Source organism: Rhizopus microsporus, assembly GCF_002708625.1.
Source record: "Rhizopus microsporus ATCC 52813 unplaced genomic scaffold scaffold_3, whole genome shotgun sequence".
NCBI lineage: Eukaryota > Fungi > Mucoromycota > Mucoromycetes > Mucorales > Rhizopodaceae > Rhizopus > Rhizopus microsporus.
The window spans coordinates 619,566-643,390 of NW_019671918.1; the positions used below are offsets into that span (position 1 = coordinate 619,566).

The 23,825-nt window shown below is 37.5% G+C and overlaps 10 protein-coding genes across 10 annotated transcripts; 4 read left to right on the forward strand and 6 right to left on the reverse strand.

The window, feature by feature from the left end:
• Positions 1–97: 97 nt before the first annotated feature.
• RHIMIDRAFT_248507 (cytosolic acetoacetyl-coenzyme A thiolase) lies at positions 98–1,590 on the reverse strand (the record flags this gene model as incomplete). The annotated part of the gene is made up of 5 exons (XM_023610528.1): positions 98–266; positions 320–1,055; positions 1,132–1,305; positions 1,360–1,458; positions 1,578–1,590. The coding sequence occupies 5 exons, from the start codon at positions 1,588–1,590 to the stop codon at positions 98–100; spliced, it is 1,191 nt and encodes a 396-aa protein (XP_023469033.1).
• Positions 1,591–5,321: 3,731 nt separating this feature from the next.
• Positions 5,322–6,855, forward strand: RHIMIDRAFT_311402 (DUF1671-domain-containing protein; the record flags this gene model as incomplete). The annotated part of the gene is made up of 5 exons (XM_023614725.1): positions 5,322–5,413; positions 5,479–5,513; positions 5,569–5,713; positions 5,774–6,016; positions 6,074–6,855. Exons 1-5 carry the CDS (start codon positions 5,386–5,388, stop codon positions 6,853–6,855), a joined length of 1,233 nt encoding a protein of 410 aa, XP_023469034.1. The 5' UTR covers positions 5,322–5,385.
• Positions 6,856–6,933: 78 nt separating this feature from the next.
• RHIMIDRAFT_87399 (putative NBP35-nucleotide-binding protein) lies at positions 6,934–8,144 on the reverse strand. Its single transcript, XM_023615815.1, has 4 exons — positions 8,066–8,144; positions 7,922–8,015; positions 7,092–7,871; positions 6,934–7,037 (listed from the first exon to the last, which is right to left on the reverse strand). The coding sequence occupies exons 1-4, from the start codon at positions 8,108–8,110 to the stop codon at positions 7,012–7,014; spliced, it is 945 nt and encodes a 314-aa protein (XP_023469035.1). The 5' UTR covers positions 8,111–8,144; the 3' UTR covers positions 6,934–7,011.
• A 28-nt stretch (positions 8,145–8,172) lies between these two features.
• Positions 8,173–9,065, reverse strand: RHIMIDRAFT_234685 (uncharacterized protein; the record flags this gene model as incomplete). The annotated part of the gene is made up of 5 exons (XM_023608209.1): positions 8,173–8,237; positions 8,296–8,490; positions 8,543–8,652; positions 8,714–8,923; positions 8,977–9,065. 5 exons carry the CDS (start codon positions 9,063–9,065, stop codon positions 8,173–8,175), a joined length of 669 nt encoding a protein of 222 aa, XP_023469036.1.
• Positions 9,066–10,996: 1,931 nt separating this feature from the next.
• On the forward strand, positions 10,997–12,366 carry RHIMIDRAFT_198327 (alpha/beta-hydrolase; the record flags this gene model as incomplete). The annotated part of the gene is made up of 6 exons (XM_023606277.1): positions 10,997–11,152; positions 11,217–11,357; positions 11,412–11,429; positions 11,492–11,620; positions 11,672–11,827; positions 11,890–12,366. The coding sequence occupies 6 exons, from the start codon at positions 10,997–10,999 to the stop codon at positions 12,364–12,366; spliced, it is 1,077 nt and encodes a 358-aa protein (XP_023469037.1).
• A 66-nt stretch (positions 12,367–12,432) lies between these two features.
• RHIMIDRAFT_234687 (uncharacterized protein) lies at positions 12,433–13,386 on the reverse strand (the record flags this gene model as incomplete). Its single annotated transcript, XM_023608210.1, has 5 exons — positions 12,433–12,944; positions 13,001–13,083; positions 13,134–13,185; positions 13,244–13,313; positions 13,363–13,386. 5 exons carry the CDS (start codon positions 13,384–13,386, stop codon positions 12,433–12,435), a joined length of 741 nt encoding a protein of 246 aa, XP_023469038.1.
• Positions 13,387–15,204: 1,818 nt separating this feature from the next.
• RHIMIDRAFT_311405 (uncharacterized protein) lies at positions 15,205–17,302 on the forward strand. The gene is made up of 2 exons (XM_023614726.1): positions 15,205–15,312; positions 15,368–17,302. The coding sequence occupies exons 1-2, from the start codon at positions 15,232–15,234 to the stop codon at positions 17,189–17,191; spliced, it is 1,905 nt and encodes a 634-aa protein (XP_023469039.1). The 5' UTR covers positions 15,205–15,231; the 3' UTR covers positions 17,192–17,302.
• A 1,106-nt stretch (positions 17,303–18,408) lies between these two features.
• RHIMIDRAFT_180376 (uncharacterized protein) lies at positions 18,409–18,729 on the forward strand (the record flags this gene model as incomplete). The annotated part of the gene is made up of 1 exon (XM_023605779.1): positions 18,409–18,729. A coding segment is annotated over one exon (321 nt), but the record flags the coding sequence as incomplete, so codon positions are not given.
• Positions 18,730–19,587: 858 nt separating this feature from the next.
• Positions 19,588–21,413, reverse strand: RHIMIDRAFT_248514 (alpha/beta-hydrolase; the record flags this gene model as incomplete). The annotated part of the gene is made up of 4 exons (XM_023610529.1): positions 19,588–20,651; positions 20,701–20,784; positions 20,833–20,996; positions 21,046–21,413. The coding sequence occupies 4 exons, from the start codon at positions 21,411–21,413 to the stop codon at positions 19,588–19,590; spliced, it is 1,680 nt and encodes a 559-aa protein (XP_023469041.1).
• Positions 21,414–21,551: 138 nt separating this feature from the next.
• RHIMIDRAFT_198875 (WD40 repeat-like protein) lies at positions 21,552–22,855 on the reverse strand (the record flags this gene model as incomplete). The annotated part of the gene is made up of 5 exons (XM_023606326.1): positions 21,552–21,813; positions 21,875–22,041; positions 22,090–22,532; positions 22,616–22,658; positions 22,709–22,855. Coding segments are annotated over 5 exons (1,062 nt in total), but the record flags the coding sequence as incomplete, so codon positions are not given.
• Positions 22,856–23,825: the final 970 nt, after the last annotated feature.

The following is a 23,825-nucleotide window of genomic DNA, read 5'->3' on the forward strand; positions in this document are numbered from 1 at the left end:
GAGAAAGACGGGTCTTTTTCGATTGATGACAAATGCAATGAAGTGTTTATTATTGTTATTATTATAAATGGTTTAAAGATGTGCGTTTTACTCTTATTTAAACAAGTTCAATGACAACAGCAGAGGCACCGCCACCACCATTACAGACACCTGCAGCGCCGAATTTGGCTTCCTTGTTCTTTAATACTGAAGTGAGTGTTGTGATAATACGAGCACCAGAACAGCCCAAGGGATGACCCATGGCAACAGCACCGCCCCAAATATTCCTAAACATGCTGTGAGTGATTTTTTTTTTTTCCTTTTCATCCAAGTTACTTACACTTTCTCAGAGGGAAGGTTCAAGATCTTCTTGTTGGCACAGGCGACAACAGAAAAGGCTTCATTGATTTCATAGTAAGAGATATCTTCAGGAGTTAATCCAGCGTGCTTGATAGCCTTGGGAATAGCGTAAGCAGGAGAAGTAGTGAAACGAGCAGGAGCTTGTTCAGCTTCACCCCAACCACGAATCTTGGCAATTAAGGTCAAATTGTATTTCTTAGCAGCCTCAGCAGAGACAAGAACAAGAGCAGAAGCACCATCAGATAAAGGAGAGGAGTTTGGTGCAGTAACAGTGCCGTTCTTGGGTTGGAAAGCAGGACGAACAGCACGAAGCTTTTCTTCGTTCAACTTGGAGACTTCATCATCCATCTCAATAACACGGTCAGGCTTACCACGACCACCAGAAACAGTGACAGGAACAATTTCTTCCTTGTAGTGGCCAGCAGCAAAGGCGGCTTGAGCACGCTTGTAAGATTCGATGGCGTAGTCATCTTGTTGTTCACGGGTAACTTGGTATTCAGCAGCACATTCTTCAGCAGCAACACCCATCAGGTAGTCATTGTAGACATCGGTAAGACCATCCTTGACAATGCCGTCAACAACTTCAGTGTTACCGTATGTGGAACCAAAGCGCTGCTTGGGTAAGTAGTAGGGAGTGTTAGACATGGATTCCATACCACCAGCAACTACGACGTCAGCATTTCCAAGCATAATAGTTTGTGCAGCCAAGATGACAGCTGTTCGTGAGAATTGATGTTAACTCCTGTAAGCCTCGATGATTTTTTACCACGCTTTTTTTTTTTTTTTATTTACCTTTCATGCCTGAGGCGCAGACCTTGTTGACAGTAGTGGAGATAGTGGTATCCTTAAGACCAGCTCCAAGAGCAGCTTGACGAGCAGGGTTTTGACCGAGACCAGCAGACAAAACGCAACCAAAAATGACTTCTTCAACTGCATCGGCAGGTAAGTTGGCCTTTTTGAGAGCAGCTACATCAACAATTAGTATTCAACAAGTTACTGCGGTTTAAGCTTGAGACTTACCTTCAATAGCAATAGAGCCGAGCTTAGTAGCAGCCAATGAAGCTAAAGAACCGTTGAAGCCACCAATAGGAGTACGAACAGCAGAAGCAATGTAAACGTCTAGAATAGAAAAATAGATTAATCACATAATCAGGAACTACGCATTAAGAGAAGCTGTAAAATAGTCCTATAACTTCACTTTTTCTCTTTATTTTTTCTAGTAAAGGCTTTAATCTTACCACGTTGAGTCATTTGGTTATAGATGAATAATCTTGATGAAAGAAGAAAGTAGGAACAAAAAACTGTAGGGGCATCCAATTATACTTTTTGACCCAATTTGGTAAAAGCCAGTCAGCCAATAAAATTAAAGGACAGTAATGCACAAGTAACTTGAGAGATGATCATTCTAACGTGCATAAGCTATCCAAACGAAAGGAATTTGAAAAGTAGAGGGATGTAAACAGAAAAGTGTATATGGTCCAAGCTCAAGCTAGCCCTTGAACATACGAATAGTTAGCCTTTTGTTTATTCTTTCATTTCCTCTACCGTAGTTGGGGAAGCTGGGTTTAAACGGCATCGCATTCTGCATGTTCCTCCTTTGCTCCAAACTGGTTTCAGACTTATTAATCAATGGCATAGCGTTCTTTGTCAAACCTATAAATCCAAGTGAAGATAAGCAGAGTAAAGAACACAATTTGTATGGGAAAGTAAACGTTTCAAAATCTGCTTTGCTAGTTTGCAAAAGAACGCGCTAAAAACGTTGAACATCTTTTTAATACTTTATGTCAAGGTAAAGGATAATGACACAACATTTAATGACATGCACTTCCTAAATTCACTTGACGTACTTGAAAGCTTATACTTGATACTAGAAAGGGGCATCATTTTTCACTAACCTGCCTAGAAAAATAGCAATGACTTATCCAACATTTAGGTAAAGTTTATGCAAGCCACATCCACTGTCCAAGTCAATCAGTACTCTAAAGTGTAGTGCAAATATTTATAAAAAAAAGTCGCTTGACCTTGAGCAGTAGATAAATGTCCTTCATGTTTGATGCTTGAATCTAGATGTGCTGTATTTGTCAACACGTAATTAGCTCATCCTTCTACTATATATTTAATATAAAACACAGAGTATTCTGTAAAGTATATCATTGTATGATATTAAATATATCGTATTTTATCAGAATGGTAACTCATAGCAAATCTCATCCACATGTAATAAAGGTGCACTTCACCATGAATAGCATTTTAACAATTGCCTAACATCGTTCTCTTTTACACAATGAGCTTGTAAGTCGCGTCTTTTTCTAAGCGCATATACAATAGCAACGCGTCGTTTATTCATCAACTTTTTTTTTTTCATTTACATTTATTTATAATAAAGGTGTACTCTTTTTAGTTCTCAAGACAATAGTAGTCTTGATTAACAGGATCAGCCATGGGAATGTAAGAATACATATGATCCCAAGGAAAGAAAGATATACACTGAATGCCAATGGTGTATATACCTTATAAAAAGGGGTGATGTATCAAGGCTGAACTTATACATCTGAAAGATCTAGAAAGCACAAGCTGAACACTCCCAGATAAGTCTGGATTGACAGACTGCCAACATGTAGCTATCGATAGGCCTCAACCTCGTCTACCAGTCGTCCCGCAAGCTCAGAAGATGACCTTGACTCAGCAAACTACCCAAAATAGCTTTTGGTTCGATACCGCCTAGTAACAGCATAAGCATCTATTCGAGTAGCCACACTTAGAGAACATTTCTCTGTTCACAGATAACGGGCAAAGCGGTTAATCACACAAGTGCAGCCAGCTCAGAAATCTGCAAGCCACCTGAATCACCAACATGACCGTACTAGAGCTACAGCGTGAGCAAAGAGAGTGTCCAGTCCTCTAAAAGGATGGGACAAAGCCAAGGCCAAAGCATCTTCACAGGGAGAAAAAAGAACAAGGAGTATCTGTAAAGAAAAGAGAAAGAAAAAGGAGATAGGTCAGAAATACTCTAAAGCGTGGACGGTTGGTTATTCAATCAATAACATTTTATTGGCTAATACGTTCCGATAACAGTCAGGGCGGCTTTCTATTGGCTCGTGCGTTTCAATAGCGCGCCTTTGCTTATATGCATATGGTTGTCAACAAAGACTCCTTGAAACATCCCTATGCAAAGAAAGAGAGAATTCCTTAGATAATGATATAACATAGCTTTTGAAGTCAAAATATCTTTGCTACAGCTGATTATTTTTCTATTCTTTCTTTCGATTAAACATATTTTTTAAAGCTTACACATTGCTCTTCAGTTATTATCTCATTTGTATTGGTGCTATTGGCTACTCAATGTAGGCAAAAAGCTATAAACAGCTATTGATAGCAAAAGAAGTAAAGCCGTAAGATAGCGTATCATTTATATAGACTTCAATCCTTTTATGCGATCCTCTTATTTATGTCAACATGGCTTGTTCTGTTGATTTAGTGATTAACTCTTAAAACGCCACAGGATCTCAAGTGATATGAGCTGTTCAGTTTTCATGATTGATCATTTTGAAGAAAATGTCAATATTGCCTGACAGCAAAAAAGGCACAAGTGTAGATCATACGTGTGTTTATTGAAATGATATACTGAAAGTAAGAAATCTACAGTTTTTTAAACCTAAATTGAGACGGTTGAAAACCTATTTAATACGACGATGGTGCTTTAGTGTTGCTCATTTCTAGAGTAAATCTTGGACGTACCCTCGCCATGATGTTCCTGGCGGCGTTCACATCATGTTATCGGAATGCATTACATGTTTTACAGACAAATACACTCTGGCCTTTGACGTGAGCAACCCTGTCCAGGAAATCAGTGTCAATTATAGACGTGAGAAGTGCGATGTTCATCAATTTTTATAACAATAAGGTCACCAGCAGCTTCTCTTTTTATGAATGTAGAAGTAAATAGTAATTGACCAAGACTTGTGCTCTGAATAATATCTGTTGAGTATCCTCATACATGGATATTGCTCCCTGCCAAAGTTTATCACGATAAACCTTTTAATGCATTTTTCTGGTGTAAGATTCTAATCTACAGCATAAATCTGCTGCAAAAACCTCTACTTTATATTGTATGTGATTTGTACAGCTAAGTGATCTTGTAGATTTATGTTCAGTTCTTTTTTACAGCTTGAGCAAGTAATACTAGAATCAAAAGTAACGTTTTGACACTTAACATCTCTTTTCTTGTTTTACAAAGAGCTTTGTTTGCATCTTTTTCCTACGGTATCTACTGTAGAATGAATTATAGAAACTATAAGACTAGCATATTGCATGAAATATATCGTCATCTGCACTTGTAATAAGCTTTATCAGAGCCTACAACAACAGTTTGATGCGTTCCTCTTGTCAACTAGGCAAGTGTTGATCCGTGTCTGTCATCCTGTCCCCCGGGTGAATCCCATACTCTTAGTCCCTGATTCTCGTTCTGATAACTTTCAAATTCAAGGCATTGAAGTAAGGTAAAGAGTTCACTACAGCCAACCCCTGAGAAAACAAAAGCTAATATGAAATAAAAAGCGCCACACACAAAAGGCATTGCAACCTATCACATTGACAAATTTGTTAAAGCTATGATGGATGTTTTGTTTAGACATGAAAAGTGTGTATTTCCTGTTGTCATGGATAACTGCGGTTAACAAAAGAGGATACAAGCCTTTGTTTTTACCCTTCTCCTTTATTAAATCCGATTGAAGAATGCTAGACTAAAATCGAGAGTTATTAGATAAAGAGTCCAAGCTCACACCTTGAATTACTAGATTATAAAAGGTATTGGGATACATAAATACGACGTTTATTTCCAAGTGTGCTAATAAAGAGGCAAACACTCTTTTTCAATCATGAAGGATAGTGTTTAAACAATAACATCTATTTTTTAATTGGACATATTTGAGTGTAACCCAAAGAGCAAACTAAAGATTTTTTTTATTTTTCAGCAAAACGAAACAAACAAATCTTTTTCTTTTCCTCCCTTTTTATTATTGAAGTTACAGAAGGGAGGGGTTTTTGATGATGACTCAAATAGAATTTAGACAATGTAAAATTATTTTTTCCTTTTTTTATTTATCGATTTTAACCCTTTATTTTTTATATTTTCAATAGCAAGAATGAAAGAAGGTGTCAAAGTGACACTAAAAGTAAGTTGTCACTCGTCTTATTCATTTTTCCTTACCGGGGGGCTTATTTTAATAGAGAAAGGAATCTGATGATGACGAAGCGATCGACACCAAGGAACCAAAACGTTTACTCACTAATTTACCTGTTCGTTCTCGTATAAACACAAACCAAGATCTCTGGAAAGGAATGTCCATCTTGAGACAAGACTGCAGAACGTCTGGTAAATATAACCATATTTGGATACACTTTTTTTATTTATTTAAATCATATATTCATATAGGTATTATACCGAAACTAGAGCCAAATCTTAAAAGTGACGAAACCCAGTATGCTTTTTTATGTAGTCCTTATACCGATTATATCTCAACTGGTCTCATGGACCTTGGTTGGGGCTGCGGATACCGTAACTGTCAAATGTTGATGAGTTTCCTAGAAAGACACGAAGAAGAAGGTGAATGTCTATTGAAATGTGTACCTGATATATCTTCTATACAATTATTGATCGAAAATGCTTGGAAAGAAGGTAAATGATTTACAATAGGGAGTATACGTAATTATATCAACATTTTTTATAAATAAGGATTTGATCCATTGGGCGCTAAACAATTAAAAAACCACGTATTCAAAACCCGCAAATGGATTGGCACAACTGAAGTATATACACTCTTGGCTTATCTCGGCATTCGATCTACCATCATTGACTTCCATCAACCAGGCCCTGAGAGACTCCACAAGGATATGTTTGATTGGATTCAGTCTTACTTTACTACGGAAATTGAAACAAAAAAGGGAAGAAAGGTTTACATCACACATCGTCCTCCGCTTTATTTACAGCATCAAGGTCACAGCAGAACAGTGATTGGTATCGAAATACTCAAATCAGGGAAGAGAAATTTGATCATTTTCGACCCCGGAAGACGTATGCTTAGATCATTCAGGAAAAGAGTGAATTATAATGAAGAATCAGACAGCAGCAGTAGTAGTAGTGAAATAAGCAGTAGTAGTAGTAGTAGCAGTAGTAGTGAAGAAGAAGAGGAAGAGGAAGAAGAGATTGATATTATGAATGATCATCATCAGCCCAAGACATTACGACAAAGACTGTTGACAAAATTAAAAAAGAGCAATAGAACCAAATCAAATACATCTTCATCAGCATCATCAACATCATCAGCATCAAGCCTATTTTATCCATTTAGAGTAGATGATAAAACCATTGCCAAGCATAGACAATATCAGATATTAGTATTAGGACAAGTTGTATATCACCAAGGAAAGATGCATTGGGATGAAAAGAAAGGATATTTATTAAACGAAGACGAAAGAGAAGCAATGAAAAACGTTACAAGCTTGGCTGTCATGTAATTTCATAGCATTAAATACACATTATACCTTTTTCTTGCTTGTCTTTTTATAAAGAAATATGTGTATACGCATATAAAAGTGTTTGTGTGTTATTGTGTGTGTATGCGTGTGTACATGTAATAAATATAAACACAGTATCATTTTGTATATAGAAATTTATTTCTCTACTTGTTGTCTTAATCCTAACATAAAAAGTGTTGGTTGTGCATGTATCTTGTAACTTTCTTAATACTTACTTTCTATAATATCTTCATAAGCAATACATGCAGGTGAATCAGGATATTCATCCAAAAATGATACACCCATATCACAACTTTTAGCCACTCTTGGATCCAAGGGTATTCTACCAAGCAAAGGTATGCTAAATTCTTTAGCCAATGCTTCTGCTCCACCTGTCGTAGGCGGGAATATCACAGACTCTCCGTGACAGTTAGGGCAGACAAAGCCAGACATATTCTCTACTAATCCCAAGATGGGAATCTTTGCCTTTCTACAAAAGTCAATTTCTTTACGTACATCTTGAAGAGCGACCTCTTGAGGCGTTGTAATGATTACTGCGCCTTCAAGACCACTTGGTTTAAGAAAAGAGCCTAAGGACAAATGCTCATCCGAAGTGCCAGGTGGGGTGTCAACCAAGAGGTAGTCCAAGTGACCCCAATCAACGTCCCTTAAAAATTGCTTAATCAGGCCGTTCTTCTTGGGTCCTCTCCAGATGACTGCATCGTCTTTATCAGGCAGCATAAATCCAATAGACATGACCGCCAAGTTGTCTTGAACATAGACTGGTTGCCATCCTGTACCACTCGAGTGGATTTGTTCATTGACAACACCCATAATAGTAGGTATCGAAGGACCACAGATATCGACATCCATTACACCTACTTGACAGTCTTCATTGTTGGCCAGAGCAAAGGCTAGCTGAGAAGTGAAGCTACTCTTGCCTACTCCCCCCTTTCCGGATAAGACAAGTATCTTGTGCTTTACATTAGACAGCCTTTCGGTAATCACTGGAATATCTACATTCTATAATATGAGTTGAAGAGTATATAGAATTGAATGATCCTACCTGGATCTGGTCCCTTGGGCGCAGTTGCACATATTTGTTGATTAGGGCAACCTGCACAAGCATCTGCTTTTCCAGCTGTATCACTTTCTGGTCCCTAGAGAAAGGACTTTGAGCCTATGTTTATTTCATATTAAATAAACTTACAGGACAGTGTTGATTAGCGTCTTCAGGTATATCTTCTTTATTCATGTGTATTTATAAGCAAAGAAAAGGGCAAAAAAAAATAAGACACGGAGTTTTGATATTTTTAATTATCTAAATAAGGCAACCAAGATGAAGAATATCAAAATCAAAGCAATGACAATGCAAATAGATTCTATATATAAAAGCAAGTCAATCAGACTGTGTACAAAATGAACAAGAGTGCAACTTACTATTATCTTTTACTTTCCTTCCTACGTAGTCCAGTTTCTTTTTAGCTCTTCTTAATCTTTCATCCGTACGATCTACCATTTCCTCTGTCTCATCAATCAAAATAGCATGAGTCTCTAACTCATCACCAATCATAAGTCCAAGTTCTCTCTGTCTACGAATGGCTTCCGAAAGATGATCCAAGTCTTGGTCTTGATCTAATAGTGCATTTTAGATAACTTGCTTGATTTATACAATCATTCATATTACCATCGATAATGCGTTGCTGAAGTTGAAGTATTTGGCTATTCTCCATTTGACTTGTATCTATAGGCGTAAATCGAGGACTCTTTTTATGGTTATTGCCCAGTAACAGATCCCTATATAGTTCCAAAAACTATTAGAACCATTATATAACTATAACATAATAGTAAAAAGAACCTTGCAGCTGGGTCGGTCTGATTTCCAAGTAATGCTTCTAGTTTATCCACTTTTAGTTGGAGTTGTATCAGTTTATCTTCATCAACTTTTGTGTCCTTTGTTGTATCTGTTTGTTCTTCTTCTGATAGTTGTTGTTCTAATTGCTGAATACCGTCCTTTAATTGCGACAAGTTTTTTTGAATATTTGTTTCATACTTTTCAACGTCTAATCTATAATAATGAGAGTGAATACTTTAATGAATCCTCGAATCTAACTTCATTACTTGAGGTCCTTTAGTCGGTTACGCTCAAATATTACTGAAAGAGTGTTGTCAGCTAATAAGTCAAGTCTTGATAATAGCTTGGTATCCATTAGTGATGTGAAAAAGAAAAAATGCGCAATACGTAAATTTACTGCTTACAGAGAGTCGGCTGTTGAAATTAAAAAGGTATCTTATGAAAGCTCTTGGTCAAGTTGTTTGTTAAAGGATATCAAACATACTGTGTTATTAAATACTGTTTTTAAAAAATAAAGAAAAGATTGATAGCCAACTAAAGTGTAATTGCCATTGATCTTATATATTGTGCGAATAATTTAGAAGATGTGTTCTTTTCATCTTCTTTGTTATTATTGAAACGCATGAGCCAATAGAAAGCCGCCCTGACTGTTATCGGAACGTATTAGCCAATAAAATGTTATTGATTGAATAACCAACCGTCCACGCTTTAGAGTATTTCTGACCTATCTCCTTTTTCTTTCTCTTTTCTTTACAGATACTCCTTGTTCTTTTTTCTCCCTGTGAAGATGCTTTGGCCTTGGCTTTGTCCCATCCTTTTAGAGGACTGGACACTCTCTTTGCTCACGCTGTAGCTCTAGTACGGTCATGTTGGTGATTCAGGTGGCTTGCAGATTTCTGAGCTGGCTGCACTTGTGTGATTAACCGCTTTGCCCGTTATCTGTGAACAGAGAAATGTTCTCTAAGTGTGGCTACTCGAATAGATGCTTATGCTGTTACTAGGCGGTATCGAACCAAAAGCTATTTTGGGTAGTTTGCTGAGTCAAGGTCATCTTCTGAGCTTGCGGGACGACTGGTAGACGAGGTTGAGGCCTATCGATAGCTACATGTTGGCAGTCTGTCAATCCAGACTTATCTGGGAGTGTTCAGCTTGTGCTTTCTAGATCTTTCAGATGTATAAGTTCAGCCTTGATACATCACCCCTTTTTATAAGGTATATACACCATTGGCATTCAGTGTATATCTTTCTTTCCTTGGGATCATATGTATTCTTACATTCCCATGGCTGATCCTGTTAATCAAGACTACTATTGTCTTGAGAACTAAAAAGAGTACACCTTTATTATAAATAAATGTAAATGAAAAAAAAAAGTTGATGAATAAACGACGCGTTGTTATTATTCATTACGCGTGCGTGTGAAGCAGCTGGTGAGAGGATTTGATTATAGCACTAATCCTGCACATTATTAAGAACGTAAAGGAGCCTTGACACTATACTTTCCTTATTATTCTAGAAGATCTTCCATAGCTGTAACTTATAGTTTCTTTTCTTTATAGCACAAGTACAAAACCATCATTCTTTTTCTAAGGCAATGTATGAATAGTCGACAGATGTAGCTATATGTATACCCATCTTCCATTACAGGGTTTTAACCTAAAGAAAAAATAATCAGACCTTTTCATATTTAGTTTTAATGAGGTTTCTGTCTATCAAGCCTACTGCGTCCCTTTTGGTGCAGGAAGAAATTGACTTTACGATTGAAATATAAAGTATTCTTGTGCAAGAACAACAAATCTTTTTCTTTCTATAGATAAGTATGAAACCCTATTTGTAGATCGTTAAGAAATAGTCCTGCCTTGTATTAAAATTTGATGTAGTATACAAGTCTATGAAGCATCATCATAATTATGCCTGAGTGATCTTATTGTTTCCGTTCTGATCTACTCTCCGGGTTTTTCTTTGTTTGTTTCACTCAAGAAGATAAAGATCATGCTTTCTATCATTGTATAATCGCCAGCAATTAATGCAAGTGTTTTACACTTTATTCAGAAATTAGTCGCACACTGATAGCAAAATCGTAATTTCAGACAATAAATAATAAGAAAGAGCTCATCAGAAGTAAACTAATGAATAGCGAAATGATTAGTAAATTAGATACTTCCATTGTAAAGAGGAGGGTTTACAATATCCTCTTTTTATATGAACAAACTCCGACGTTAGATTATTCCGTTTTCATTATTTTATTTTTCTTCATTGCTCTTTCTTCTTTCTTTTTCTTTTTTCTTTATGGCAGAATTCTTTTGGAAACCCAATACTCCAGCTTGGCTCAACTATTGTCTTACGGTGACAGGTCTGACAGGCCTCACCGGCGTCATTTTACTGTACATTTATCAATGCAAACTCATTTACCCTGCTTCCATTCCTGAAGGATCGCGGCAACATGTAAACCCTTTTCATTATTTTTTTTTATTCAACAAACTGAATGACTTTGATCTTATTTATATAGGTTGATGCCCCTTCAAAGTACGGTATGGAATATACAGAAGTTACATTAACAACAAGAGATAATATCAAATTGAAGAGTTACATTATTCTTCAACCGGATAAAGAAGTGGCCAAGAGATCTCCTACTATACTCTATTTTCATGTAAGTTAAATCCTATGATAGCTAAACCTATTTTAATGCATATTATTTAATCAGGCTAACGCTGGTAACATGGTAAAGGAGAATAGCTGATGGGTAAAATAAGGGGATAAACGAATTAATCATGATTCAATTAGGGTCATAGGTTACCTATTGCAAAGATACTATATGAAAGGTTTAAATGTAATATTGTCATGTTATCCTACAGAGGATATGGCCAAAGTGAAGGCACTCCCAATGAAAAGGGTTTGAAAATAGACGCACAGGTACACACAGTAAATTTGTTTTGTTACAACATGTAACCTTTCATAACTCAGACCATGTTGGATTATGTCCGAGAACATCCTATCCTAAAGGATACTCCCCTGGTTGCCTATGGTCAATCTATCGGCGGCGCAGTCGCTATTGATCTTGTCTCCCGTAATGAAAATTCATTTTCTGGTTTGATGATTGAAAATACCTTTTTAAGCTTGGTAAGTATTTTTTTTTTAAAGTTCTATCTGAGATTGGCTTATGAATTGTATTACATATATAGCACAAAGTGATACCCAATGTGATGCCCTTTTTAAAACACTTCACTTTCCTCTGTCATCAACACTGGCCCAGTGAAAAATATATTCGACAGATTGTAAAGACACCCATCTTGTTCTTGGCAGGCTCAAAAGACGAATTAGTGCCACCTTCTCATATGATTGAATTACGAGAATTAAGTGAATCACCCAACAAGACCTGGGTTGCCTTTTCTCAAGGCACACATAATGACACATTTATGCAGCCTGGCTATTTTACTGCCATTCGTGACTTCTTGGAAAAGTCTGTACTACATATTGATCATGAAGAAGTACAACAAGAAAAGAAAGAAAAGGACAAGGTTGTGTTGGATGAGAGCTATATTGATGGCAAATTACCTGAAGATAATGATCGATCCTATCAATTAGTCAGTGGTGTAACCGATGAAAAAGGTATGGCTCATAGTTTTCAATTGGAAGAAGTGGAGCTTGAAGAAGAATAAAAGATTTAATTTGTTTATTGGACATGATGAGTGTTGCAAATCAGAAAATGAGGAGAAGGAGGGGTATTAAGCAGAGGCAGCAGCAGAAACAGCCTTTTCATTTTGAATCTTTTTAGCTTCATAGTGTACAGCAGCGATCTGAGCAATGGTTTGGTTTGCGAAGTCATGAACCTTTTGACCTGTAGGTGATTGAAGTGCAGCAGTAGCCTTGCTTTGAGCAGTTTGAGCAGCAGTTTGAACCTTTTCATGAATCTTGAACTTGTTGTCAATCTCTAAAGCCTTATCCCAAATACGATATTTTTCATCAATCTGCTTCACATTAGAAGTGAGAGCGCTAAAGTAACCGCTGAGGCGAGTGGTAACATTGTATTTGGAGTCATATTCAAGTCCCTTGGCAACAACTTGATCTTGGAGAATGTAGCCATTAGCCAAGATTTCAGCAGCAATGCGTGCCTTGGGCTTTGATTCTTGTTGAACATGTTCATCTGCTGCACCTGTATTCTCTGGAACTGCTTCATCTTTGGGTTTAGCAGATTCAAAGTAAGGTTCAGCCACAATATGACAGTCATCGATCAAGGCTAAATATAACTATGAATTAGGCCTCCTCTTCTGTTGCTCTTGAGCTATAACTTACCATTACTAAGAAGAGTAGCTGTCTTGGCAGCAGATTCACGTTCGAAGCGAATCAAGGCAATTTGATGTTGTCCATCGTCATCCCTAGTGCGCGTACGTTAGCTAAGAATATCTAAGACGTGGTTTATACTTACAAGGTCAACTCAAAATCAAGGATCTTACCACAGAATAAGAAGAATTCCTTGACTATAAATCGCGTGTCAGACTCTATGTGCACCTTTATAATACACGCAATGTGATATACCTGTCTTTTCAGATGATTGAGTAGAGATATTTTTGACAATAACGTAGTCAGCAGAAGGCGTTTCAGGGATCTATTAGTCATATAAGTACTGCTTCTCTCTTTCTGTGTTTCCTATTTACAGTGATTTGTTTCCAAGCAGGCATGTTTGTGTTTTTTGATATAAAATAAAAAGAAAGCAAAATAGAATAATAGTTTTTATATGAAATAATATAACATGTGAATGCATTCGTGACTGTCCTAAGCTACTGTAATTCAATGTAAGACATGTGAAGATTAATTTTTCTTGTGCTTTTTGTTAAAAGAGGTAAGCCAACATCTCTAAGCTTTCTTTTAGAGGGTCCCTTTTCTTACCAGCCAATCATATTCTTTCTTTTGATTGATATATTCTACAGTTAGTATTAATATCTATATGTAGATCATCCTTTACGGTGCTAGTTGACGACAACCTAACTTTTAACTTGATCCAAGAGCACGTCTATTGAAGAATAGTTTATATATGTTGGCAAGTCTCTGGTAAGAAACTTTCTATTGTCCATATATCATTTTTCTGTTTATTGTCTTGTGGTAAATGTAACGCATTGTTGTGATGTTTCATATTTAATCAATGACTTGACTAAGCCTTTTGATCATACCACAGTTTTTTTTTTTTTTATTTTTTATCTTGTTGAGGTTCCATTCGCATAAACAACTCATTTTAACAATAGAGTTTGTCTTCATCCCTCTTTAGTTTTCTGACATAATTCATCCATTGTCGGACAAAATTGGGCAATAGGATTAAAGACTGAATTTCTCAAGCTTTATTCTGACCCTGTAGTCCTTTCCATAAATAGTAACGGGTAACCCAACTTTATCATGAAACGTTTCAAACCGATGAGTCTCTGTTATTGTTTAGATGAAGAAAGCTAATATATGTTAAATAGGATATAATATTATGTTTTCTGGTGCTTTATTCTTTAAGTTAATATTTCATATTTTATAAGTAAATTGTGATATTCATGAGTATTTTAATAAATGACACATGAAAAACAAGTGTTACCTATGAGACGCTTTATGGACCAACAAGGTACGAATTGAACTTTTCAAGCATATGAATAGTTAATCAATATTCTGAATATGATCTCTTGGTTGATTTGGGTGCCATTATTGTACTTGAACCACGAGTTAATGAACAACGATGTTGTTCTTTATTCTCTTCTCTTCTGTTTTGGATCTTATCTTGGTCAATGCGTCATTATTCTTTAAAATTGGTATCTATTATGTTTTGCCATTACCACGAATAGTGAAATGTGGGTATTATGAGAAGCAAATAGCAGAAACATCTCTCTTTCAATATAACAATGCTCGATGACAATATCAGCAATGTCTAATAGACAAATGATTAGGCAGAAAAGCTCGACTGTATTTCTTTGGATCTTATAAGTAGTTGGTTGACTTACTACAGTGACTTTTTCAACAGTCATAATTACATTGATATTAATCAGAAATCACCGTCGACTCATGATGTCCGGAACTATTTCTGACCCATTATCCTCCCTTTTAAATATGTTACCTATCAGAAAACCCCATCCCTTTAGCATAACATTCTTATGAATCCTCAGTTGGCCATTTATATGTATAATCCTATACGAACTCGATCACCTACATCACGCTAAACTTCCGCCTACTCACCTCGGGTAAAGACATTTCGAATAGCTCCTCCTCTCCTTCTCGCTAGCGTGACTTACACTTGATCCCATTCACTCTTTCCACAGAATTTCTATCTTTGGTCCCAAAAGGGCTGTTTTTAGCTACCACTTTCCTTCCCTTTTTGACCTGCCTTAGGCGGGAAAAATGTACTATAATCGCTCGCCCAATAGAAGTTAAAACGTATTCGCTAAAAGCATACGTAATCTGAGTTTAAACAAAAACAAAAGCAACAGCTCCTGCATTTTCCTGTCTCTTTTTCTTTTTTTCCTTTTTTCCTTTAAAATAGATCAGACATAGTTGACATGGCAGTTCCTCTTCAAGCTAAAAGGAAGTTTACAGAAAAGTTTCTTGACAATGAAATTGAATCTTTGAGAGAGAAAGTGGCAAGTGTTTTGTATAATATAAACACGACAACATTTGAAGCTAATATATCAATAGCGTGAAGCATATAGGATATTAGCAAAAAAAGATATGGGTCATATTCCAACTGAAGAAGAAAATCAAGTTGTTGAGGAATATGCAGTGAATAAGAAATTGATTGCAAGATTAGAAGCCATGAAAGAAGACGCCGTTGGTTACAAACCTAAAAAGTTTTATAAAGAGCAAGACTTTTTCTCAACCCTTCAGTTCTTTTATCTCGTTCGATTAGCTCAACAAGGTTACTTTGGCATCATTTCTGAGAAATATCCTGCACTTGAACCTTTAGCTGTAAGATATCTCTGTGACAAGTTAATCACTGCTTCCTTGTATGCTGTTGGATCCGATGAGAAACTGAAGAGTGCAAACAGCCAAATCATACTTGATATTATCACGGCACTTACGCGTGAGCGAGATGAGCCTGTTGGTCCTGGGTTCAAAACAACATTCAAATATATCTCAAGTGCGATTAAAGATTTAATCAAACAAACTGGTTTACAGCATCAGCCATTCCCTACAGCCGAAATTCAGCCAAAACCTATGGAGCATTCCCCACAAGTTTGGATTATGATGCCTTATACAAGTATGATAGATACTGCTCACTTATACCCTTTCATGATGCCAAACGTTGTCCCTGGAGGATTTATGGGCCCCACTCCCTTTACGACAACAAGTACATCATGCCCCGCAGAACCCACTGCCCCAGAAAATAAGTCTCAAGATAAACCTCAACCTGAGGAAGTATCTACGGTTACTACTAATTTGGAAAGTGGTCAAGATAACAAGCAGAAGAATTTGCAAATCAGCCTACAAGAGAATGATGAAAAGAATATACAGACCGAGAAGCAAGAGAGTGGTGAAAAGGGTATACAAGTTGAGAAGCTAGAAAAACAAGTACTATCTCCTATTCTTAATACATCAAGGTCCTTGGCATCTCAAGCAACTAATGGTATATTTACATCCTTAACAAGTCCACGACAAGAGAAGAAATTTACATTCGATAACCTTGATCAGTTTGCGGATGCAGAAGATGCTTCTAATGTGGCATCCTCTACAGAATCAAAGCAAACAAGTGAGCCCAAGAAACAAAAGCAAAGCACAGACAAGCAAGATAGACAAAAAGATGATCAAGAGGCAAATATGAAGCAAGATCAAAAACAAGAAGCAAATACGCAACCAGAAAAGCAAACAGAACAATATACAAAAATACAAATAGAGGCTCCCCAAGGTAATAAACAGAATGAATCAAGTATCAATCAACTCAATGGGAAGACGGAACAAACAAATGTGCACACAGAAAAAGTTGAAGATCAAACGAAAGAAACAAAGGAAAATGGAAAGACAAATGGTATTCATGAAGTAATCAAGGAAGAGATAGAGTCAAGTGGCTGGGATGATGTAGCAGTGAATACAAAAGAACAAGATGAATCCTGGAGAAAAATTAGTTGGGAAAATGCTGAGGAGCAAACAGATAATAAAGACAAGAAAGAAGACACGGACAATTCTACTGACAAGAATGTAAAATGGGGCGCGAATGAATGGGCAGAAGACTATGATGTCAAGAGTCAAGAAGCAGAAGGCACTAAGAAAGAGGGCAGAAGTGAAAGAGAACGAAGTGGCCAATGGAAACGAGGCAAGCGTGATCAAAAGTATGGTAGACAATGGAAGCAAGGAAGCAATAATGGTAGCAAACAAAAAGATGGCGAAAGTAACGACGACAAGGCAACTGCCAATTGGCAAAGCTTTGCAAAGAGTCATAGTCCACAGGGAAGTCAACAAGGCAGTTCGCAAAGAGGACGTAACAGCTTTGGCAAAGGTAGAGAAGGCCGAAGATCATCGCATTAAACAGTATATCAGACAAGCAGGCATAATCATCAATCCAAAGGCAATATGGGCATGATATGTCTAAAATTTGTATTATATGATAAAAAGTAAAAAATGTAATAATAAAAGGGCATGTGGATTTGTACAATTTGTAAAATGAAAAAGATCTACTCAAACATTTCATTGTTGTCATAAACTCACCAACTATGGAATGATCTTTCACACAAGCAAAAAGATACCCAAAAAAATTATACCTTTGGATGATTACAACCCCGCAGAAGCGTCATCACTCAAAATTGAAGTACCCCCTTTTTTTAGCTGAAGATCTTTTTTTTCTCCACACAAATTGATTTTTTTTTTTTTTTTTTTTTTTTCTCTCTTCCTACTCAATTTTTTTGATTGTGAAACAGCAACGAGTTCTGTTAATGGTAATAACAAATATTTAATAAATTTACGTTCCATCCTTAATTTTGTCTCTAGTATCAACAGATCTATTCCTTTGAACATTCTTCTGGTCAAACAGAACAGGATGGGAAACCTATTTACTTTGACTGTCAACAACAGGACGAACATTTCAGTCAATTAGCCAATGAATTTACCATTCGTTATCCTACGACATTTGATCAACATACTCATAACACGTTTGATCCTACGTCATGCCAAGATCTCATGCAGGACAATAATAACAACAATAACAACAATAGAAACGAACTACAGACTTTCAATTCTTTTCATACTGTAAGTCTTTTGTTAACATATCAATTGGTGTACGTATGGCAAGTATAATCCTGATTTTTTCTTATTAATCAAAATAGATAAATTCAGAACAAGATATAGTCAGCAGTCTGGCTCAAGAAAGCTCAATTTATGATTCTATCTTGCAAGGTAGTAGTAGCAACAGTGGGCACGTTCATCCTTCCCCTTTAATAGCCAAGACAACAATCAATACATTACCACCACTCAATGCTACACCTATCAAGATTGCACCTTTACAGAACCATCCTTCTGCCAATCATCACACTTATTTATTAGCCTCTAAAAAACCGCTCAAGGGCTCACCACGACCTTCTAGAGAACGTGCACCTTGGACACCAGAGGAAGATAACCTGCTTCGACTTGCTGTACAGCTTTATGGTGACAAGACTGAAAAGTGGAGCAAGATTGCAGCCTGTGTTCCGGGACGAACCAATAAGAACTGTCGAAAACGGTGGTTTCACTCACTTGATCCTTCCCTTCGAAAGGGCGCCTGGACAGATGAAGAAGACCAGTTGTTGAGAGAAGGAGTCAGCAAATACCCAAACCAATGGAGTAAAATTGCCGATATGCTCGAAGGCAGAACAGATGATCAATGCGCCAAACGATGGAGAGAAAGTTTGGATCCAAGTATCGATCGATCAGAGTGGACAGCTGAAGAGGATAAGAGACTAATGGAAAAATACGAAGAGTATGGATCACAGTGGCAAAAAATTGCCTATTTCTTTGAAGGTAGGCCAGGCCTACATTGCAGAAATCGATGGAGAAAACTACAGAGGATGATGCAGATGAAAAAAGACAAACAAGTGAATATACCATTCGTGAACCATACATTGGCCAAGTCCGACTCTCAGCGATTACAACCATTTTGTAACAATAATAACAATAATACCTCTCTGTTAAATAATAACCCAGCATATAATAATGACCATCTTGTAAATTCAACAACTACAACGCATAATGCCAACATGGCACCTACAGTAAATACCACACATACCAGTACAATGACACAGTTACTTTCTAATACTACCAGTAATAACAATGCGGCTACAGCGACATCAACCATGCACAACAGCAATCCAAACAACAACAGTAGTAATGATGTCCTAATACATTACACAGCTGCGCCTAGCAATCAAATGGATGATGAATTCAAGGATGGACTTACACCTTACGGATGTGATATACCTGGCTGTTATGCAGAGTTCCCGTCATCTACGGCATTATTCTATCATATGAAGAAAGCACATCCAAATTTAGAAGGCATCGACAAACCCTACCGATGTGCCATGGCAAATTGCGCAAAGAAGTACAAGAATATCAATGGGCTTCAGTACCATCTAAAAGATGCCAAGGGAACCACAGGTCATGGTCATTCAAATCTACTTGGAGAGGATAAACCCTACCGATGTACAGTAGTGAATTGTAAAAAAGCCTATAGAACAGCAAATGGACTTCGATACCATGAACAACACGGCCATACAAAAGATCAACAGGAACCGCAGATTATTCCCTTTGATCAATATCAATCAAAGCAGAAACAGTAAATCATACAAGTGTAATATATTTATGAAAGTCGCTTTTATACATATTTCTATACATACAAAGATGTCTTATTTATTCTACTTTTTTAAATTAATAAAGGGCCTTTCTTTTTTTCTTTTTTATGATTCATCAACTCTTCGTCTCTTGTTTATGCCTTCCGAGGCATCATCCTTGGGCATATCTTTTGTTTTAGGTTTGATGGGAAATAAAGAATTCGTAACGTAATCTTTGAGTATCGTCTTCCAGAGATGAACACCTGTCTGATACATGTTATCTTCAACTCGAACTTCTCGATCGAATACTATAGCGCTTCTTTCTTCTAGACTGTGCGCAGGCCAGAGAGGTATACCGTCATGATTAGGATTTCCTGTCTTTGCAAACCGAACGATGGAACGAGATATCTGTTTTGCGATCCTATCTCTTTCGTACTCATCACCAGGACCAAGGAAAGGGTTGTCTGTCCAATAGACCAAGTTATCCCAAGAAAAGATCGAGTCGACCATGTGCGCAGCCTTAATCACGTTCTGGACATCGTTTGATTCATAATCCCACTGATAGACGTATACCTTGTGTCCGTGCTTTACCAAGTTTTCTGATGTTAGTAGGGTTGCTATACGGCACATAACATCTGAGCACATGTACCGTGCGATCTCTGAGGGCGGTGACATGGGAGGTACAATTTCCTGCTTATAAATCTCGTATGCTCTTCTTGCATTTTTGTGGCCAAAGACATGAGTAAAATAAGTACGGACAAACATGGACTCGTCCATCTCTTGAAAGTTGGGCAAGAATGGAAAAAAGAAGTTGAATTCGTCTCTTGTATAACCCATTATGATCTCGAGTTGCTCGTAGCCTGCGGGCAGAGGCCGATGAAAGAAATATTCAATGAGCGTGTCGTGCAGGAGGTAGTTGTCAACGCTACTACTGATAGGTGCCAGTCCTTCAAGAAAGTTGGGCCAAGTTGTCATGAAGGTTTGTGACTCTAAAAAGGTTTCAACCTCGATCGATTGTAGATCACTCAGGAGGTTGGATGTGCCTAGGCCCAGAGATCGAGCAAAGACTGTGCCTTTGAATTCAGCCCAGTCTTGAGGACTTGTCATAAACATGGGTGGAGATTGCAAGATGACGCGATGAAAAAGTCCTGCTGTGTTGGGTGAAAGAATGACAGACATGATACAGGCGGCTAAATAATTGTTTAATAAAGCAAATTTATCATATAACAAGCTTTATACCTCCTGCAGAAGACCCAAATGCGGTAATGTTATTAGGATCGCCTCCAAATGACGATATGTTCTTTTGTACCCATTTCAATACAGCTATTTTTAATTTTAATTCTTTTTCCTTTGTGCATAACAAAAACTTACTAATTTGATCCAAAAGACCCAAATTAGCACTTCCTTTTAATTCCGAAGAAAGATGATCCATTGACATCCAACCTAAAGCTCCTAACCGATAATTGAAATTAACAACAATCACATCGTTTTTAGCAAGATGGGTTCCATCCCAAAACGGCTGACTGCAACTTCCACTGAGAAACAAAAAAGTTACACATTGATTGATAAAGATTGATTTTGTACCTCAAGCATGCACCTGGGTGAAACCAGACGATGACTGGTTTTGCATTATCAGTGGCAGCTGATGCAGGTCGCCAGATATTCATATAAAGACAGTCTTCGGACTGGTAATTGATCTCGACACACATGAGCGTATCGAATGGCATATTGGTCTGTGGAGCAGAGGGTGGGTATGCTGTACAAATGCGTTCCGTGTCAGGAGTATCGAGTGGAACTGTAGGCCGAAATCGAAGAGAACCAGTAGGCGGTTTGGCATAAGGAATGCCAATAAAGGCATGTACCTGATTCGTCTCATCTCTGAATCCTCGAATTTTGCCCGAAGTCGTTGGAATAGGGTTGGTTAAAATAAACTCTTCCGAATGACCGTCCATAGTAAACAAATAAATAAACAACAAAAAAGGAGGTGTTTTAGAAGTGAACCATCCTTTAGGATAGCCCTATTAATTCTGCGGGCTGTTTTATTGGTGGACCCAAATTCTCGGGTTGTTCGTCAAAAAAAAAGGCGGGTATTATGAAACAGGCAAAATATCATAAAATAAACAGACATTGGTAGAAGCGCCCTCCCAGCCTCTGTTACCTGAGGCTGTCACCATATATTTACAAGTAGGGTTAATCGACATCTGAGACACAGCTCCTCCATGATGACCAGGTAGGATTGTAAATGGAATCGTTGATGTAGTTTTTGTCAACTTTGAGTCGGACATTTCGGATCCAATGGTAAAAGCTGAGTCTATGCTTGTGTCCCATAAACGAATGTTATCATTGGATGCACTGCATTAATAAAAAGGGAGGAATGAATTAGCCTCGTAAACATACACACACATACACATACCACACAATCTGTTTTCCGTTAGGCATACTTTTAACAGAATAAACAGGTCCAGAGTTTGTTGGCATACGGAAGCTTCTGATTCGCTTCTGTGAGGCATAGTCATACTCATCCACTGTGCCATTTCTTCTGCCTACATATATTTTGGTGCCATCTGCACTCCAGCATCCCTAAAATCGCATTATTAGCAAACAAATAAGAAAAAACAAGACACTTACACTTGAGCACCAAGGAGGTGTGCCATTAGGCAATGGTAGCTTTCTAGGATCTTTCTCTCGTTTGTCCCAAATGAAACACCCACCATCTACACTGGTGGTCAAAAAGATATTTGGGTTCTTTTTGTCCCAAGTATAATCAACATCCTCGGGTGTGTAAATAGGTTGGTATTCAGCTGATGATAACTGAGAACTATGGCCATCATAAGAACGGATGATAGCACCCTGATTGAGATCCCACTCATAGACTGATTTATCCCAAGAGCCACTGATTACACCCGTTTCATCAGGCGTGATCATCAGGACAGAGACCGGGGCTGTATGCTTCCGTAGCACATGATGGCATTTCCCCTCATCATGCCTCACTGTCACTAGATTGATAGACCCATTCTCGCAACCCTGCAGCGCCCATAGCGCTTCGGAATGGAGCGCGAGACTATAGGCAGCTGATAATTTACTTTCACCAGGCACATCTTCTAGAAAAATATAAGTGGAAAATTCCACAAGCAACAGAATGGAGGTAATATACCTGATTGTTCATTATTTTCCCACCATGAGCTTAATACACCTGTCTGTTATAAATGAATTAATTGATATGCAGCCATAAAACTCATATGCTTACATAAACAACGGATTCAACATGTTGATGCCGAAGTGCTTGTGCTAATGATGTCTTTCCATTCATGGACGTGAAAAAGTCCCACTTTCTGATATAACCATCTTCACAACCAGTCAGGATCCATTTATAGTTACGGGTGGCTGCTAAGCTGAAGACAGGATAAGGGTGTATCGCAGCAACCTATTGACACATACGGTTACCAAGAAGACGTTCCTTTTGTTCATAAATATACTTACTAAAGGTACACAGTCATAAGAAGCACATGATAATAGCTCTGAATTTATTTTTAAATCAGCTTGTCTTGTGTCTGCATCAAGTTGTACTGGTGATGTCGCAGGTGAGTTCCGAGCAGAAGGAAGGGGATCTAAAGGGAGATAAAAGTGATATGTTATTATCAGGAGTAACTGTTAAGGAGATATAAGCAAGAGACAAATAATACCATCCATGTCTACGATATCACCTCCGTCGTCAGTGATGGTGTCTACTTGAGAAGCTACTTCGTCATTCAAGTCAATGTCTTCATCTTCAGATGACATAGTTTATGTAGAAATAAAAACAACAACAAAATACCAAGTGGCTTATTGCCCCCCCCCACTTTCTTCCCCCTTAAAATTTACTTTTTTTCATTTTCTTCAACCTGAAACGCAAATTGAGGATAGCTGAAACAATAGTTCAATTTCCTGTGTATTTTACTCTTTTTGTCAACTAACGGGGGCATAATGTTTATGTTTAAGGGGTAATTTGCGTTACCGCCCCTTATACAATGAAGAATGACCAAAGTACTGAATAAAGAGGGGAAGTTCATGACAGAGTATGTAAGTATGATATCTGCTTCTGTCATTTCTTCTTTTTTTTATTCTTTTGGTATACATGTTTCCCCCCTCTCTCTCTGTCTGTCTGCTCCCTTCTTCCTCTCCTTAATTTATGATTTGCTTTCCTGCGTTTATCATTATAAAATGACTGTAAAGGTGTAATCGACATACATACATTAGGATATATATTTGTACATATATACATGTATATAAATATATATATGTATATATAAATATATATATGTGTGTGTACTTGTGGAGCGTGTGTGTGTAAGTGTGTAGGTGTGTGTATGTATGTGCGTGTATAT

Bases quoted from the DNA above. Each gene is read 5' to 3' on its own strand.
- RHIMIDRAFT_87399 (XM_023615815.1), bottom strand. From the start codon at position 8,110: ATGAATAAAGAAGATATACCTGAAGACGCTAATCAACACTGTCCT. The intron at 8,016-8,065 runs GTAAGTTTATTT...TCCTTTCTCTAG, and splicing joins ACGCTAATCAACACTGTCCT to GGACCAGAAAGTGATACAGC. The intron at 7,038-7,091 runs GTAAGTATTAAG...TTTTTATGTTAG, and splicing joins TTATGAAGATATTATAGAAA to GATTAAGACAACAAGTAGAG.
- RHIMIDRAFT_311405 (XM_023614726.1), top strand. From the start codon at position 15,232: ATGGCAGTTCCTCTTCAAGCTAAAAGGAAGTTTACAGAAAAGTTTCTT. The intron at 15,313-15,367 runs GCAAGTGTTTTG...ATATATCAATAG, and splicing joins AATCTTTGAGAGAGAAAGTG to CGTGAAGCATATAGGATATT.